This window comes from Sinocyclocheilus grahami, unplaced genomic scaffold (assembly GCF_001515645.1).
Source record: "Sinocyclocheilus grahami isolate Dianchi unplaced genomic scaffold, SAMN03320097.WGS_v1.1 scaffold639.1, whole genome shotgun sequence".
Lineage (NCBI taxonomy): Eukaryota > Metazoa > Chordata > Actinopteri > Cypriniformes > Cyprinidae > Sinocyclocheilus > Sinocyclocheilus grahami.
The window spans coordinates 368,889-384,473 of record NW_015505818.1 but is presented as its reverse complement, the minus strand read 5'-3'; the positions used below and the strand labels follow the sequence as shown (position 1 = coordinate 384,473).

General features: G+C 35.8%; 1 protein-coding gene across 3 annotated transcripts in view; it reads left to right on the top strand.

Moving 5' to 3' along the window:
• The window catches only part of LOC107558287 (interleukin-6 receptor subunit beta-like), a 26,200-nt gene extending 11,000 nt beyond the window's left edge, over positions 1-15,200 (top strand). For 2 of the 3 annotated variants that reach the window (XM_016241927.1, XM_016241926.1), the window contains 8 exons: positions 4,961-5,183; positions 6,728-6,919; positions 7,276-7,374; positions 8,954-9,097; positions 9,223-9,351; positions 9,446-9,536; positions 9,758-9,839; positions 12,805-15,200. In XM_016241927.1, the coding sequence (XP_016097413.1) occupies positions 4,961-5,183; positions 6,728-6,919; positions 7,276-7,374; positions 8,954-9,097; positions 9,223-9,351; positions 9,446-9,536; positions 9,758-9,839; positions 12,805-13,263 (1,419 nt within the window). In that variant the 3' untranslated portion in view covers positions 13,264-15,200. The remainder of the gene's footprint in view (positions 1-4,960; positions 5,184-6,727; positions 6,920-7,275; positions 7,375-8,953; positions 9,098-9,222; positions 9,352-9,445; positions 9,537-9,757; positions 9,840-12,804) is intronic. The other variant, XM_016241928.1, reaches the window with a different exon arrangement.
• Positions 15,201-15,585: the final 385 nt, after the last annotated feature.

The following is a 15,585-nucleotide window of genomic DNA, read 5'->3' as shown; positions in this document are numbered from 1 at the left end:
ACCGCACACTCACACAGCTAATGAAACATCAACCTTAGAAATAAACAACCGTAACATTGAGATTATGCCGCTGAATACAGCGAACCCCAGTTGAAACGCATACACGAGAATGCTTGTTTCATTTAAACTTGTTCTCATGGCCTTAACTGTTGGCGTGTCCTCAGAGCGATTACATGCTCTAGACTATGTGTTGCTCCAGCTGTATGAACACAGATGCGTAAATGCTGCTCCAAATATGCTTTTCTCAATTAGCAGACCAGGTAATATACACAGCAATATGGATTGAAACAGCATTCACTTAACTTAGATGTGGATTTCAGATGTTCTGAAACACGCTATAACAGTTGATTTGCGAGCAGCGATGCTTAATTTGCTCCGGAGCAAGCTGAAAAGCTGCTGAATAATACTGAATAGAGCTTATATAGGAATGCCGCAATAGGTGTCGTATTCCTATAGGTAGATGTGATCAGCTGAGAATCAGCTGATATGTTGGTTCAACTTTATATAAAGATGGCTCAGCTACAATTCTTTGAATTGAGAATTAAACACAGACACAAATGAGCTAATTTGTGTTTTTTCTTTCCTCTGAGAAGACACAGTCAGGGTGTATTTACTGGAAAATATATTAAAACTAAACAATGACACATTAATATTTAATTCATGTTTAATATACAGGTGCATCTCAATAAATTAGAATGTCGTGGAAAAGTTCATTTATTTCAGTAATTCAACTCAAATTGTGAAACTCGTGTATTAAATAAATTCAATGCACACAGACTGAAGTAGTTTAAGTCTTTGGTTCTTTTAATTGTGATGATTTTGGCTCACATTTAACAAAAACCCACCAATTCACTATCTCAACAAATTAGAATATGGTGACATGCCAATCAGCTAATCAACTCAAAACACCTGCAAAGGTTTCCTGAGCCTTCAAAATGGTCTCTCAGTTTGGTTCACTAGGCTACACAATCATGGGGAAGACTGCTGATCTGACAGTTGTCCAGAAGACAATCATTGACACCCTTCACAAGGAGGGTAAGCCACAAACATTAATTGCCAAAGAAGCTGGCTGTTCACAGAGTGCTGTATCCAAGCATGTTAACAGAAAGTTGAGTGGAAGGAAAAAGTGTGGAAGAAAAAGATGCACAACCAACCGAGAGAACCGCAGCCTTATGAGGATTGTCAAGCAAAATCGATTCAAGAATTTGAGTGAACTTTACAAAGAATGGACTGAGGCTGGGGTCAAGGCATCAAGAGACACCACACACAGACGTGTCAAGGAATTTGGCTACAGTTGTCGTATTCCTCTTCTTAAGCCACTCCTGAACAACAGACAACGTCAGAGGCTTCTTACCTGGGCTAAGGAGAAGAAGAACTGAACTGTTGCCCAGTGGTCCAAAGTCCTCTTTTCAGATGAGAGCAAGTTTTGCATTTCATTTGGAAACCAAGGTCCTAGAGTCTGGAGGAAGGGTGGAGAAGCTCATAGCACAAGTTGCTTGAAGTCCAGTGTTAAATTTCCACAGTCTGTGATGATTTGGGGTGCAATGTCATCTGCTGGTGTTGGTCCATTGTGTTTTTTGAAAACCAAAGTCACTGCACCCGTTTACCAAGAAATTATGGAGCACTTCATGCTTCCTTCTGCTGACAAGCTTTTTGAAGATGCTGATTTCATTTTCCAACTGGATTTGGCACCTGCCCACACTGCCAAAAGCACCAAAAGTTGGTTAAATGACCATGGTGTTGGTGTGCTTGACTGGCCAGCAAACTCACCAGACCTGAACCCCACAGAGAATCTATGGGGTATTGTCAAGAGGAAAATGAAAAACAAGAGACCAAAAAATGCAGATGAGCTGAAGGCCACTGTCAAAGAAACCTGGGCTTCCATACCACCTCAACAGTACACAAACTGATCACCTCCATGCCACACCGAATTGAGGCACTAATTAAAGCAAAAGGAGCCCCTACCAAGTATTGAGTACATGTACAGTAAATGAACATACTTTCCAGAAGGCCAACAATTCACTAAAAATGTTTTTTTATTGGTCTTATGAATATATTATATAATATAATATATATAATATATATCATATTCTAATTTGTTGAGATAGTGAATTGGTGGGTTTTTGTTAAATGTGAGCCAAAATCATCACAATTAAAAGAACCAAAGACTTAAACTACTTCAGTCTGTGTGCATTGAATTTATTTAATACACGAGTTTCACAATTTGAGTTGAATTACTGAAATAAATGAACTTTTCCACAACATTCTAATTTATTGAGATGCACCTGTAAGTTTCCACCTGCCATATGAACAAAAACAAACCAACAGCATGAATATAGACATGTAAATAGATCCATGACAGATATGAAAGATTAATTTTGCTTGTGGCTCCAGGCACTTCCTGTTTTAATAACATTCGTTGAGATTTTCCTCTGTCAGCTTAAATCTGACAAACAGCACGACCACATCCTGCCACCCCACCCACTCCACACTTACCACCCACCTCAATTTAGCACAATTTAGCACTTGATTTACTGATTAAACCATCTGCATATCTGACATATTTTTAAAGGGATAGTTCTGTCATCATATACTCTCATGTCATTCACATCCCACCTGTACGACTTTCTTTTTTCTGTGGAACATAAAAGAAGATATTCTGAAGAATGTCAGTGTGTTTTGTCCATACAGTGTAAGTCAATGGGATCCAAAGTTGTTTGGACCCTGATGTTCCTCAAAATATATCTTCTTTTTGGGATCCACAGAAGAAAGAATGTCATACAGGTTTGGAACGACATGCGGGTGAGAAAATGATGACAGAACTAGCCCTTTAAGCAGTTTCATTAAATATCACCCTTCTGCTGGAAGATTTAAATATATTTTAAAGTATACAAACAACATGTTGCTTTTATAGATTTTACTTAACAAAAAATACTTAACAAAAACTTACCTGAATTAATTCATTCATTCATTCAAATTTTATTTTAACATTGGATATATTAAGTATACTTTAAGGACATCTATCTATCTATCTATCTATCTATCTATCTATCCAAACTGTATTTTGAGATTGGATATTTTAAATGTACTTAAAGGACATTTATTAATTATTTCATTCATTTAATTACACACCCAAATATATATTAAAGATTGGAAATATACAGTATGTTTGTCCCTTGAAGTACATTTTGTAATATCTTTTGGCATTTAAAGGTTTAAATAAATATATTTCCTTAAGCAATGCTGTTTGCATATATTTAGTATATATTTGAAATATATTCTGGCCAGAAGAAATAGATTTTATGCTGTGGTGTGATTGGTATCTGGATGGCGTACAACTTCCTTTCACAGCTGATACTTTATCATGCATTTGAGCACAGCTGGTGTGATGTATTGAACAATCAGCATCAAGGACCTGAATTTGTGGTTTTAATGTGCATTAGATTTATTCTGTATGCACAAACACACACGCTTGAGATGAGATCATAAACAGAAACAAATTCTTCCGGCTGGTCCGTCTCCTCACTCACTTGTTGAGTTTGATGGAATAATGATTATTCACCTGTGGCTTCAGCTGAACTTAATAGGTTTTAATAAGCAGTTTTGTCTCCAGTCTTTCACTGCTTGCAATAACCTTTGAAAGCCTAATAGCCTAAAAGAATGATTCCTGGCTTACAGCTGCTGGAACATCTGGAACAGGAAATGAACACAGAACCCACAACTAACCCTGTACCAGTTAAATTCATGAATGTTCATTGCTTTGCATGTTTATGCATATTTATAGATGTTAAAAATAATAATAACAGTAAACATGACAAAAACACACAACAAAATTACTAAAAGTACTCAAAGTAAAATGAAAATGGAAAATGTAAAGTAAAAACTAATTCAAAATATTAATAAAAGATAAAATAGTATCTCAAAACTAAAGTAGCACTGATTCTTAGTTCTGTCATGAAAACTCTCGGAGGGATTGGCGTGGTAATGTACATGACAATGTTAATGTATTTGATCTTGGCGGAATAGATCTGCTACGCTGCTGCTGCTGCAGAGCAAGTACCGAGACTTGCTACTGCCAATATATTCACAACATGCTGCTGTGAGCATGTAAGAAATATTGCTGCTGCAAATATAACATAACATGAATCACCTCGTGGCAGATCTATACAGGTGGAGCTGGGGAAGGTGGAGGGTTTCTGAAGCAAGCTGCAACTGCTACGGCAAGAACTAGTCATATATTTGAATGTTGAGCAGCGAGCTCATTGGCTACCAATACAGGAGAGAACCAATCAGCTGAGCCATGTGATAATGATGTCATTAGGTCAGATTGATTTAGACCTCTCAGACTGCGCCATCTAGAGTTTCATGCCAGAACTCTGTATTTATTGCCATTGCTTTATACTGACTGAATAGTAAACTTTCATTTGCGGTCATGTTAAAATAAGTCTTTATAATGCTGTGTGGTTCACTTAATTGTAATGGTTGTTACCGTTAACATTTTAATTAAATATGTTTAATGCAATTAATAAAAAAATAATAATTACAAATTTATTTTCCATTCTGTTTTACAAATACTGACTGGAAATAATTAGTCACTGTTACTTAATTCAAATGATTTATTCTAGTTTGTACCAGTACATATTGAAAACTTTGTGTGATTGTTTTTTTTTGTATTGCATCTTTCTTTCAAAAAGTCTTGATTTTGTTCTTGAAACACCCCTGAGATTTGATTTATAATACATTTTCAACCAATGTAATGCAAAATAATTTGAATGACTAATTTTTGCATGTAAAAAAATATGATATACAACTGTGATCGGTCAAGGTTTGTCTGTTCATCCTGGCCCTTTTAGTCCCTGCTGGTTGATCTTGTAACCATCTGACTGCAATTAGCATCTTTCTCCATTAAAACATGATTAATTGTTCATACCATCTAATATCTCTTGGTTTTATGTTTCAGCCTGTGTCCTGGCCTGAGGTCAATGGTGTTGTGCTCAGTTACTCTGCGTCCTGTCGCGGTGATCTGGATTCATCACAGTGGACCTGCGGCGCTGTAAACGCATCCAGACGCTCTTGCGTCCTCATCGTCTCTGATGATCCCTGTCACTGCAGTCTGACGGTGACAAACTCTGCCGGGACGTCACCTCCAGCTCACATCTCCATACCTGCACATACACATGCAGGTAAATCACTGATGGGATGCTTCAGTGTGTTTAGGATTTTCAGCGGAATTAATGTGCAGCTAATAACAACTGTTGACATGGTTTCTAGCTGGTCCAGGCTGGTCTTGATGCAGCTTGCTGCATTAATACATTTTAATGTGCTAGATCAGGGGTTTTCAAACTGTGGGTCGCAGAGTGGAACAAGGTGAGTCGCACAAAGTCACTTGGCTGCAACTAAATTTGCGTTTCAATGACACACACACTCACACAGTTCAGTCTAGGGCTCCACGATATAGCCTACCAACATTAATTACGAATTGCAATATCCTTAGTGCGATTTAAAACATGCGTTGCGTGTTTTGAAGCATGGGCGCATGAGTTGTAATAACAGTGAGGGTCTCAGAGCAATGTCATTATTAAAAGGCTCAATCGGTCTGCATTATTAATGAGAAAAAACTCACTCACTTCAATGCGCTGTATTCTGTATGAGATTGCATACAGCGCAAAATTCAAATGTTACGAAAGCGGTTTCAGGTAGGCTATGTTCATTCATTTCTATCGTCTGTTTGAACTCAGCACTGTTTTCGTTCGGGAAACGGTCTGTAAAAAGCATTTCACATGTACGGGGTGAGCAGGGTTAATTGTAACACTACAAGATTTAAACATTTCCACATAACAAAATTTCACAATATTTCCTTGAGAGAAAAAATGTGCCAAAGTTAAAAAATCTTTTGAAGATATTGCTTAACATTTATTTAACCGTTGCAAAAGTACATTTCTGACTGAAGTAAATTTGTCATCTTGGTTTTTAGTGTTTATTTAAAATGAGACCCATCTGTTTATTATTTTGAACTTTTTCACAATTATTTTAATCTCAAAACTGTTTTAGATAGTTCTGCTTTGCTTCTTATGCTTTGCTAAAAAAGTGTTGGGTTGTGCTCCGCTCTCCCCTACACACTGAAAGACCATGAATGCATTTTCTGCGCTGAACCCCGCGATGAGTATAACAACACTCGCAGCGCAGATTACAGCTCACTGGAGTGAGCCTGTTTCATGTTTATATGGACGTTTCATATTTTAACATATGTAAACAAAGAAATTAAAACTGAAATATTAGTAGGGAACTTTTACAGTTGTACTCTAAAATAAAATGGTTATTTTTCTTAAATACTTCATTTCTGTCATATTAAACTTTTTATTAAGATTAGGCTTAAAGTAATGTCAGTTGTTTTTTTGATCTCAAATATTTTGGCAGGTAGTGAAATAGATTATACTTGTCTAGGTGGGCCCCTGTGCTAGATAATATAATATAATTATTGTTATTTTTGTTTACTTCTTTCTTTTTCTCTCTATTATTCTGCAAAAATTCATCAGGCAGGTCAAGTCATGTTTTCAAGCAGAATGGAAGACTGACATCCTGCTAAAAATACAAAGCAACTTCCTTGTGGTTGTTTAATGAAATAGTGATGCTCTATGGGATATTCTACACAAAGGTTCATAAAAACAACATCATTATCAGAAACCATGCGGTCATTTATCCCGAACTCTCCTGTTTCCTGTCCTAGAAGGACTCCCACCCCCTCAGATTATCAGCGTCACCCCGTTGGATGACACTCAAATAAAGGTGGAATGGACAGCTGCACTGAACCAATCAGAGAGCGGCTTTGTGGTGCAATGGACTTCTGTGCCTTACAGTGAACCAACTAGTCTGCACTGGGAACATATGAATGAAACTGCAAGAAGTTTTATTCTCACAGGTCTGAAAAATCACTTTCTTTCCTATAGAAAAGTCATTTTTTGTTTTCGCTGGTCGGTATGACAGTGGCCCGTTGGTGTGGATGCACATCACACAAAAGTTTACAATTAATGACACCATTAATATATTTATTTTTGTCTAATTTTTTACAAATTTTCAATAATAATAAAATAATATTATGATTATTATATCTTTTTTGTATTGTTTATTTATTTATTTACTTTTGTATAGTCATATTGTCCTTAGCCGTGCCTGGTTTTTAAGATATTATATTGTAGTCTTTTACTAATAATTATAGTTTAATCATAGAACTACAACAGAAAAGTGTTCGTCCATGTTTGTATGTGTGTGTTTCAGGTCTTCTGCCAGAAATCCCATATAATCTGTCGGTCATGAGTGTGTATGGGCAACAGGCAGGAAGTCACATGTCGGTCATTGCTTTCACACGGGAAGGAGGTCAGATATTACACTGAAACATATGCATTTATTGGAACTGAAGATGTGGTTGTATTGCAGTAGTATTCATCAGCTCTTTTGCCATAAGCCATGCTTATCATAATACAGAAACATTATCTGTTGGGGAAATTGGGGCTAGTTGTCACACATGCTACAGTATACTATAGCTACAGTACATTAATACTGGTTCTGCTAGAAGGTCTATATTTTTAAATAGACTTAAAACTAGACAAATTATTACCAACAATATATTGCTTATTTAGATTTCCCCATTTTTTTAAATGCTATTTTTATTTTAAGATTGGATATTAATTGTATTTAAAGTGAAAACATATTTCAATCTAAATATACTATAGCAATAGTACATACTGGCGGATCTGCATGTCATCAGTCATAACTTTACTGAAAAGCCATTAAATACTGTATGTTGTGGAAGATGTGTGTGTGTCTATAAAAGTATATTATATATTTTTAGATATGCTTTTATATAGTATAACTTAAAAATAAGGTATTAATCTCAAATCTCACTGTCAATAGACTGCAGGTTCCCATTGTGACAACTTACCCCATATAATGTGATAACATGCCCCAGTCTCCCTTAAGGATAATTATTTTTTTCTGTATTATTTTATTTTCTAATAATTTATTTTAAGATTGGATATTAATTGTATTTAAAGTGAAAACATATTTCAATCTAAATATACTATAGCAATAGTACATACTGGCGGATCTGCATGTCATCAGTCATAACTTTACTGAAAAGCCATTAAATACTGTATGTTGTGGAAGATGTGTGTGTGTCTATAAAAGTATATTATATATTTTTAGATATGCTTTTATATAGTATAACTTAAAAATAAGGTATTAATCTCAAATCTCACTGTCAATAGACTGCAGGTTCCCATTGTGACAACTTACCCCATATAATGTGACAACATGCCCCAGTCTCCCTTAAGGATAATTATTTTTTTCTGTATTATTTTATTTTCTAATAATCTTCTTACCAATTAAGATATAAAGAAACAAGAAGAAGTTGTTAACTAAAGAAAGGCTGTCAATATAATAATGAATAACAAGCAAACAAACAAAAAATGTGCAGCTGCTCACTTATTTGCATAAAGTTTCAATGTACACACCGATCCAGCTCATGGCAACACCTGTATTTAAATATATATACAGTATAACACCATGAACAAGTTTTCATAATTAAAGTTTGTCTGAATATAAAGGCACATTAAAAAAACAGTAGATAGGAACATTTAAAGGGATAGTTCACCCAAAAATGAAGATTCTGTCATCATTCACTCACCCTTAAGTTGTTCCAAACCTGGATGAATTTCTTGGGGTAACCAAAAAGTTGACAGTAGCCATTTACTTCTATAGTATGGACAAAAATACTATGGAAGTCAAACCGTCAAATCTTTGGTTACCCAAATTCTTCAAAACATGCTCTTTTGTGTTCAACAGAAGAAAGAAATTCATACAGGTTTGGAACAACTTGCATTTTCATTTTTGGGTGAACTATCCCTTGAATGCTTTCTCATGTGGCTGCAGTGATCGCTGTGTTCCTGTGTTTCAGCGTCCTCTGTCGGCCCAGATATGACAGTGCTGAAGATGAGCAGCAGCGGTGTTGTTCTGAAATGGGACCCTGTTCCTTTAGAGAAACTTCATGGCTTCATCCAGAGCTATACTGTACTGTACAGCATAAATGGCAAAAACAAAAGTAAGATGCAAAAAGCAATGTTGAAATGTTGGAAAGCAATTTTATCAAAGGGGTGGGAATTAAATTAGGGCAAGTAAATGATGAAAGAACTATCATGTTTGAGTTTGACACTTCATTTTGTGAAGGTATGAAGGTAGACGCTCATGTTGAACAGATAACTCTCAGTAAACTGACAGAAGGAACCTATAACATCTGCATAATGGCTCATACTGCAGTAGGGGGCGCCGCTGGGCCCTGTCAGATGGTGGTTGTGGGTAAGAATGACACGCCATTTGGATTAATTTTTTTTCAACATTCTTGCCCATATGAACACAGTGTTATCTTTAAACCTGTTGTGTGTGCCCACAGGGCTTGAGGATGTGCAAGGGATTCCCATACTGCTGTGTACACTTCTGCTGTGCTTTCTTTTTCTAATCATCCCAGTATGCATGAGGGTGAGGTAAGAGAACATGTAAAATTATGATTTAGTTATTAAAGTTATTCAGTTATTAAAATGTGGTTCGTTTTTAGTGGATGTTGATTGCTGATAGCATATTTTTTTACACTAATGCACTATTTTCTTTTACTTGAAAAAAAAAAATCTTATTTCAGTATATGTTTAATATGATATCATGCACTAATATGCAGTCTTTATAGTCACTGTTTATTGTTGTGTTTTAGGATTAAACAGTGTCTGTGCCAGACTGTACCAGACCCTTCAAAAAGCAGCCTGTCCGTCTGGTCCAACACTAAACTGTGTCAGGTAAGATCAAATATAGTTATATATTTAGTCAGTGAAATTCATTAAAACCCACATGCTGTTAGGAGGAGGTAAATACACCTCATTGCATCAATAATGCTGTTTTTGGTGACTGAATTGTTTCTCTTGCTGCCTGCAGAGGGAGTTGTTATGTCTGGAAAGATAGTTTTATACTATTTAGATTCCTTTTATTCCATATTATTGCATTCATTTTAATTAATTCTATCAATTTAAAAAATATATGCTCAGTTGGCATAATTAACTCCACTACAAACAATTATGCTCATAATAAAGTTTTATTTAAAGTTAATGTACTTGGTTACCAAGGAGACAACCGTGTCAGAAAAGAGCATGCATTACATGAAATATAGGGCATGTGATGTATAAAAAAAAAAGTAAAATCCTGGTTAAAATATCACTTTTAGATAATATTTTTATTATTTTGACATTTATACAATTTTATTTATTTATTTATTTATTTTTTATATTATAATATTTATTTTACACACACACACACACACACATCGGTTTGTTTTTATGGTTTATGGGGACTCTCCATAGGCGTAATGGTTTTTATACTGTACAAACCGTATTTTCTATTGCCCTACACCAACCCTACCCCTAAACCTACCCCTCACATGAGACTTTCTGCATTTTTAGATTTTCAAAAAAACTCATTCTGAATTATTTATAAGCCTTTTGAATTACGGGGACACTGAAAATGTCCTCATAAATCACCTTCTCGTTGCAATACATATGTCATACCCATGTTATTATACAAATTTGTGTCCTCATAAACCACATATACATGCACACACACACACACACACACATATATATATATATATATATATATATATGTATTGATATATAATTACAAATTTTTGCCAAATTGTACAGCTCTGCAAACAAGCACAGCAAGCCTGGCATTTTCGTTTTTTATTCGCAATCACAGTTTTTATTCAATATTATTAATAATAGTAATAATGATAATTCATTATATTTCAGATTAATTCGTTTTATGAATTGTCATTATATTACATTTTATTTAGATTACTGTGTGTGGATATGTATGTATATGTATGTGTGTATCTATATATACTGTATCTATATATATATATATAAACAAAATAATAAAGAGTGTGAATACTATTATATTTAAAAATAAAACGTGAGTAATAAAAAATACAATTATTTTATAGTACACTTAAAAAATACAAGGCTAATATTAACTTTTTAATTTTTTCCTTTTTTATTTTTATTTTATATGAATTTTCAACTAGGGATGTAACGGTATGAAAATGTCTTATCACGATTATAATGACCAAAATTATCACTGTTATCAGTATTATCACGGTTTTGTTAAAATGTGCTGAAGATGTTCAAAAAGTACCGACACATAAATCACTTCAGCAAGTTTTATATTTAAAAATCAACAAACAACAAATAAAATGACTTTTTGTTTGCATAATCACTAAAACAACATTACCAATGATGTTCGGATTTTAAATGACAACTTGACTGAAAACAGTTTAATAGCATGTCTATAAATAGCTCATGTAAATGTTCAAATAAAGCTAAGGTAAACCTCACAGTTCAGCCTTTAAATAAAGAAAAGAGTTAAGTCAAAATGATAATTGATTAATAAATGATTATATGTATTTTATCTGCTCCATAAACAATTCTAGATAAATATCTGAATTGTTTAAATGTGTAGAATCCACATAAGCTTGTTTTTCATCAACCTGTCAAAATTTACAGCAGGGCATGCAAATTCGGTCCGTTTTTGGCCAGATAGAAACTGCACGCAAGCTGAATGTAAATATAAGTCTCTGTAAATCCACTCGCTGACAGCAGGTAGCACTTATGGAAAAACTGAATTAGAGCTGTTTCCCGTAAACTCTGTGAACAAAGCAGCACTCCGATTAAAAACACTACTTTATTAGGTATTACACTCTTAAAAATAAAGGTGCTTCACGATGCCATAGAAGAACCTTTTTGTCTAAATGGTTCCATAAAGAACCTTTAACATCTGAAGAACCTTTCTGTTTCACAAAAGTTTCTTTGTGGTGAAAGAAGGTTCTTCAGATTATAAAAAGGTAAGAAAGAGATGGTTCTTTAAAGAACCTTTGACTGAATGGTTCTTTGTGGAACCAAAAATGGTTCTTCTATGGCATCGCTTGAAGAACCTTTTGAAGCACCTTTATTTTTAAGAGTGTACATGGAGCGAAGATGAAAACAAAATGCCATCGAATTGTTTCTGAAGACAGTCAGAACCTTCAGCGGTACATTCATATAATTAATTAATTCATATATTCATTTGTAAAATTCCCTTAGCACTCTTTTAAAACCTCCAGCTTTTCCGCCCAGTTTTCACTCAAAACGAAACTGCTCTGCATGCTTAAAACTGTGCTTCATGCTGGACAGTATTTATTTATTGTGAGTTGTTCAAATCGCGGTAATCTAATACGGTTTTAATGATAATTAATTTGAAATCATGATTTATCATCAAACCGGTAATCGTTACATCCCTATTTTCAACATTTTCAAACCATTTTAAAATCAGCAAGCTTTTATTTTGGCAGGTTGCTGGCAAGTAAGTATATGCGCTGCCGGTTTTAGCACTGCCAAGTGAGGCACATCAGTGCATGAAATGTCACAGTTTTGCGTTTTGCTCTGAAACCGGCAGCGCATAGCCTAGATTTATGCTTTCAGTTCGAATGGGAATCTTATACCGTATTACAGTAAGTAGATCTAAAATGGTGATTGTGCATTAATCGCTGTCAACCATGTTGGTACGGCATGAGAGGTCTGAACTTATTAACCCAGTGCATTTTTTATTTTGGTCACACATGCGCACATGTGGACCACTTATGTGCACCCCTGTGTGTGTGTGTGTGTATATACAGTATATATATAAACCACAGCAAGATCAGTTTCATTCAGTTTTCTCTTCAATGTTCAACAGCATAAGCTACCATCCTCGTCCACCTTGAGCTCCATCATCTCTGTGGATCAGACTACAATCTATCAGGATTGTGGTGAAAAAGACTACGTCCCTGTCCAGGTGTCCACCTACCACACTGTTCCACAAGACAGCAATGAGACCGAAACCAAGACCTACAACAGCACTTCTGCTGTAACCCACCAGGACTCCAAACTCACACCAGCTCAAGCTTTCCCCACACATTTCCTCAACCAGAGCTACACCAAACTAGACCAAGTCATTCCTGCTGGATATAAAGAAGATCCCCAGCCCTCATCTGATGATCTCTTGTTTGATTCCCTCTTCACCTACAAAAGTAGTCAAGCAGATTTATGCGGCTACATCCACGTGTCCCAGAGCTACGCGCCGGTCATTACGACCGTAGACGAGTACAGGACTCTTGACCTGGATGAGAGTCCGGATTTCCTACAAGGCTTGTAAATAATGAGTTTTGCATCACTGGAGTTTCACAGTCCCACTCTCTCCAGCCCACCAAAACATGAGCCCTCATATCAACCACCATCTCTGTGTGCTTTCTGATTGACAGATATCTTGTGCAGGGATAGTTGAAATGGCATAAGGCTGGTACATTAAGCTGGGTGCAATTAAAATCAGAAACTTGCCTACTCTGTAAACTGTGTCCAGTGTAGACAGCAGCAGTTAATTATAATAGTTGCACTGGATTTACAATGGTTTCATGGGCAGGTTCAAGAGATTGCATCCAATTGCTGTTCTGCCCAACACTTGAAAATGAATTGTGAACTTTTTCCAAGCAGCCTTTTTATCTGAACGCTTCCTGTCAGATCTCGTCTAGGTCAAGGACACCGCATGAGGACCGCTAGTCATTTCCACATGTGACACCTCTCTCACAAAACCACTCTGGTCTCGAGTTAAATGTGCATTAACCACTGATACCCAGTTGCCAAATGCATGGAAAAAATGTGCCGGGTAGGAAAATGTGCTTTTGTTGCATGGAAACTTGGGCTATATTTGCTATTCCTGAGATAAAACAGTGCCATTTTACTGGTGGCATGATATAGCTTGTCTCATTTTTTATTAGCAAATGCTGCTTGAAAAATAAAAAATAAAAAGTATCCACATTGTTACTTTCATATTGTGATATTTAATATTACATTTTTAATGCATAATTAGTCATCTTAAACCCTCCCATTTCTGTTGACACAATAAAGGACAAACAGCCCCAGACGAGACAACACATCCTGGTTACATCATGGACACAGCTTGGAATTATACAGACCTGTTTTAACTAAAGAACTGGATTTTGTGTTTTTCAATGTTTTTTTTAATTTAGTTTTTTATTGTGTATTTCTGATGTAGCACTGCTGCTTGCGTTATACCTGTCATCTCCTGCTTTCTGCTCTGTCCCAGTTTCCTCTGTTGGCCTTTTTGGATATCAGACTAAACTAAATTCGAACTGGGTTTGGATATCAGACAGAACTCAGTCCTAACTGGTTTTGGACATCAGACAAAATTCCATTTTAACTGGTTTTGAATATCAGACAGAATCCATTCTAACTGGTTTTGGATATCAGACAGAACTACAGATTCCAGACAAAACTGGAACCTTTCTAGAAATGTTAGATCCAGTCTTTTTTTTTTTTTTTTGTCTGGTGAAATTACCACATTTGTGTTGTCAGCCTACAAATGAATGTAAGCTATTTTAGTCTGTGAATCCGACAGACTGGTAACCTGGAAAGCTGTGAAAAACTACATAACCCATCTGATCTGAACTATATATACATTTTTTCATTTCCTAATGAAAAGATTTGAGCAATGCCGTTCCAAAATAATGTCAAAGGTTTATTTTTGTGAACTGTATCTGAAGATAAACCAGATTCTGTGGAAAAGGAAAGGACAGTGAGAGGGACACTCGGCATCGGGAACATTTTGTTGGGAATGCTGTGGCTTTGGGCCAGAGTTCACCACCGCTGGTCCATCTTTCCTGCGACTGGAATTCCCGATAAAGTCCCTCTTTGTTTGGACAGAGACGGGCCAGGGCAGTGTCACACATACATCCGGCTCCAGAGAGTTGATCTTTGGCGGCAGGAGTGCAGATCGGCCGTGTGCCAGAGCTGGTGCAGCAATATTTATTGTGGATGAAATGTGCTATTGTTGACAATAGATAGATATTCCCACTGACTTGCCAGAGCCCTGCGGACCGTTAACATGCTTCTGGAATTCCACCATTCCATCGGGAATGTGTTAGCCTGTGAATGTGGCTCAAAAAAGGAATGGATTAATGCTTAGCACAATATTTGTCATTCCTGTAGTGATGTTGAGAAACTCAAGGCTCTGTATGTATATATTCTGATAAAGCACGTTATTGATGTTTGTCTAATAAAGTGAACAGAAAATCACCTCGTGTTATTGTTATCTCAAGTCACAAAGGTTGATATTTGAAAGTATACACTGTATATCTTGCTTAATTTGAGAAAATATGTATATATAGTTATACCTGTATTGAGCGCTTTGAAATGCCAGCATGTGTTGGACTTTGGTTATATTTACTGATATTTCTTGGGTGGGGTGATTGATCATAGGTAATTTTTCTTTGCACTTTGACTGCTGTGACACTTTGACAGTGGAGATCTTTTGTGCATGGAGAAATGAATGTAAAAATCTCTCTTTTGTATACAAATTTGATAACTTTGGGTATTTCTGTATTTAACTTCCCTAATGTCAACAGAACAATAGCACAACCTGACAAAACATCCTTGGGAAGAAGGAAGAAGGTTCATAAAA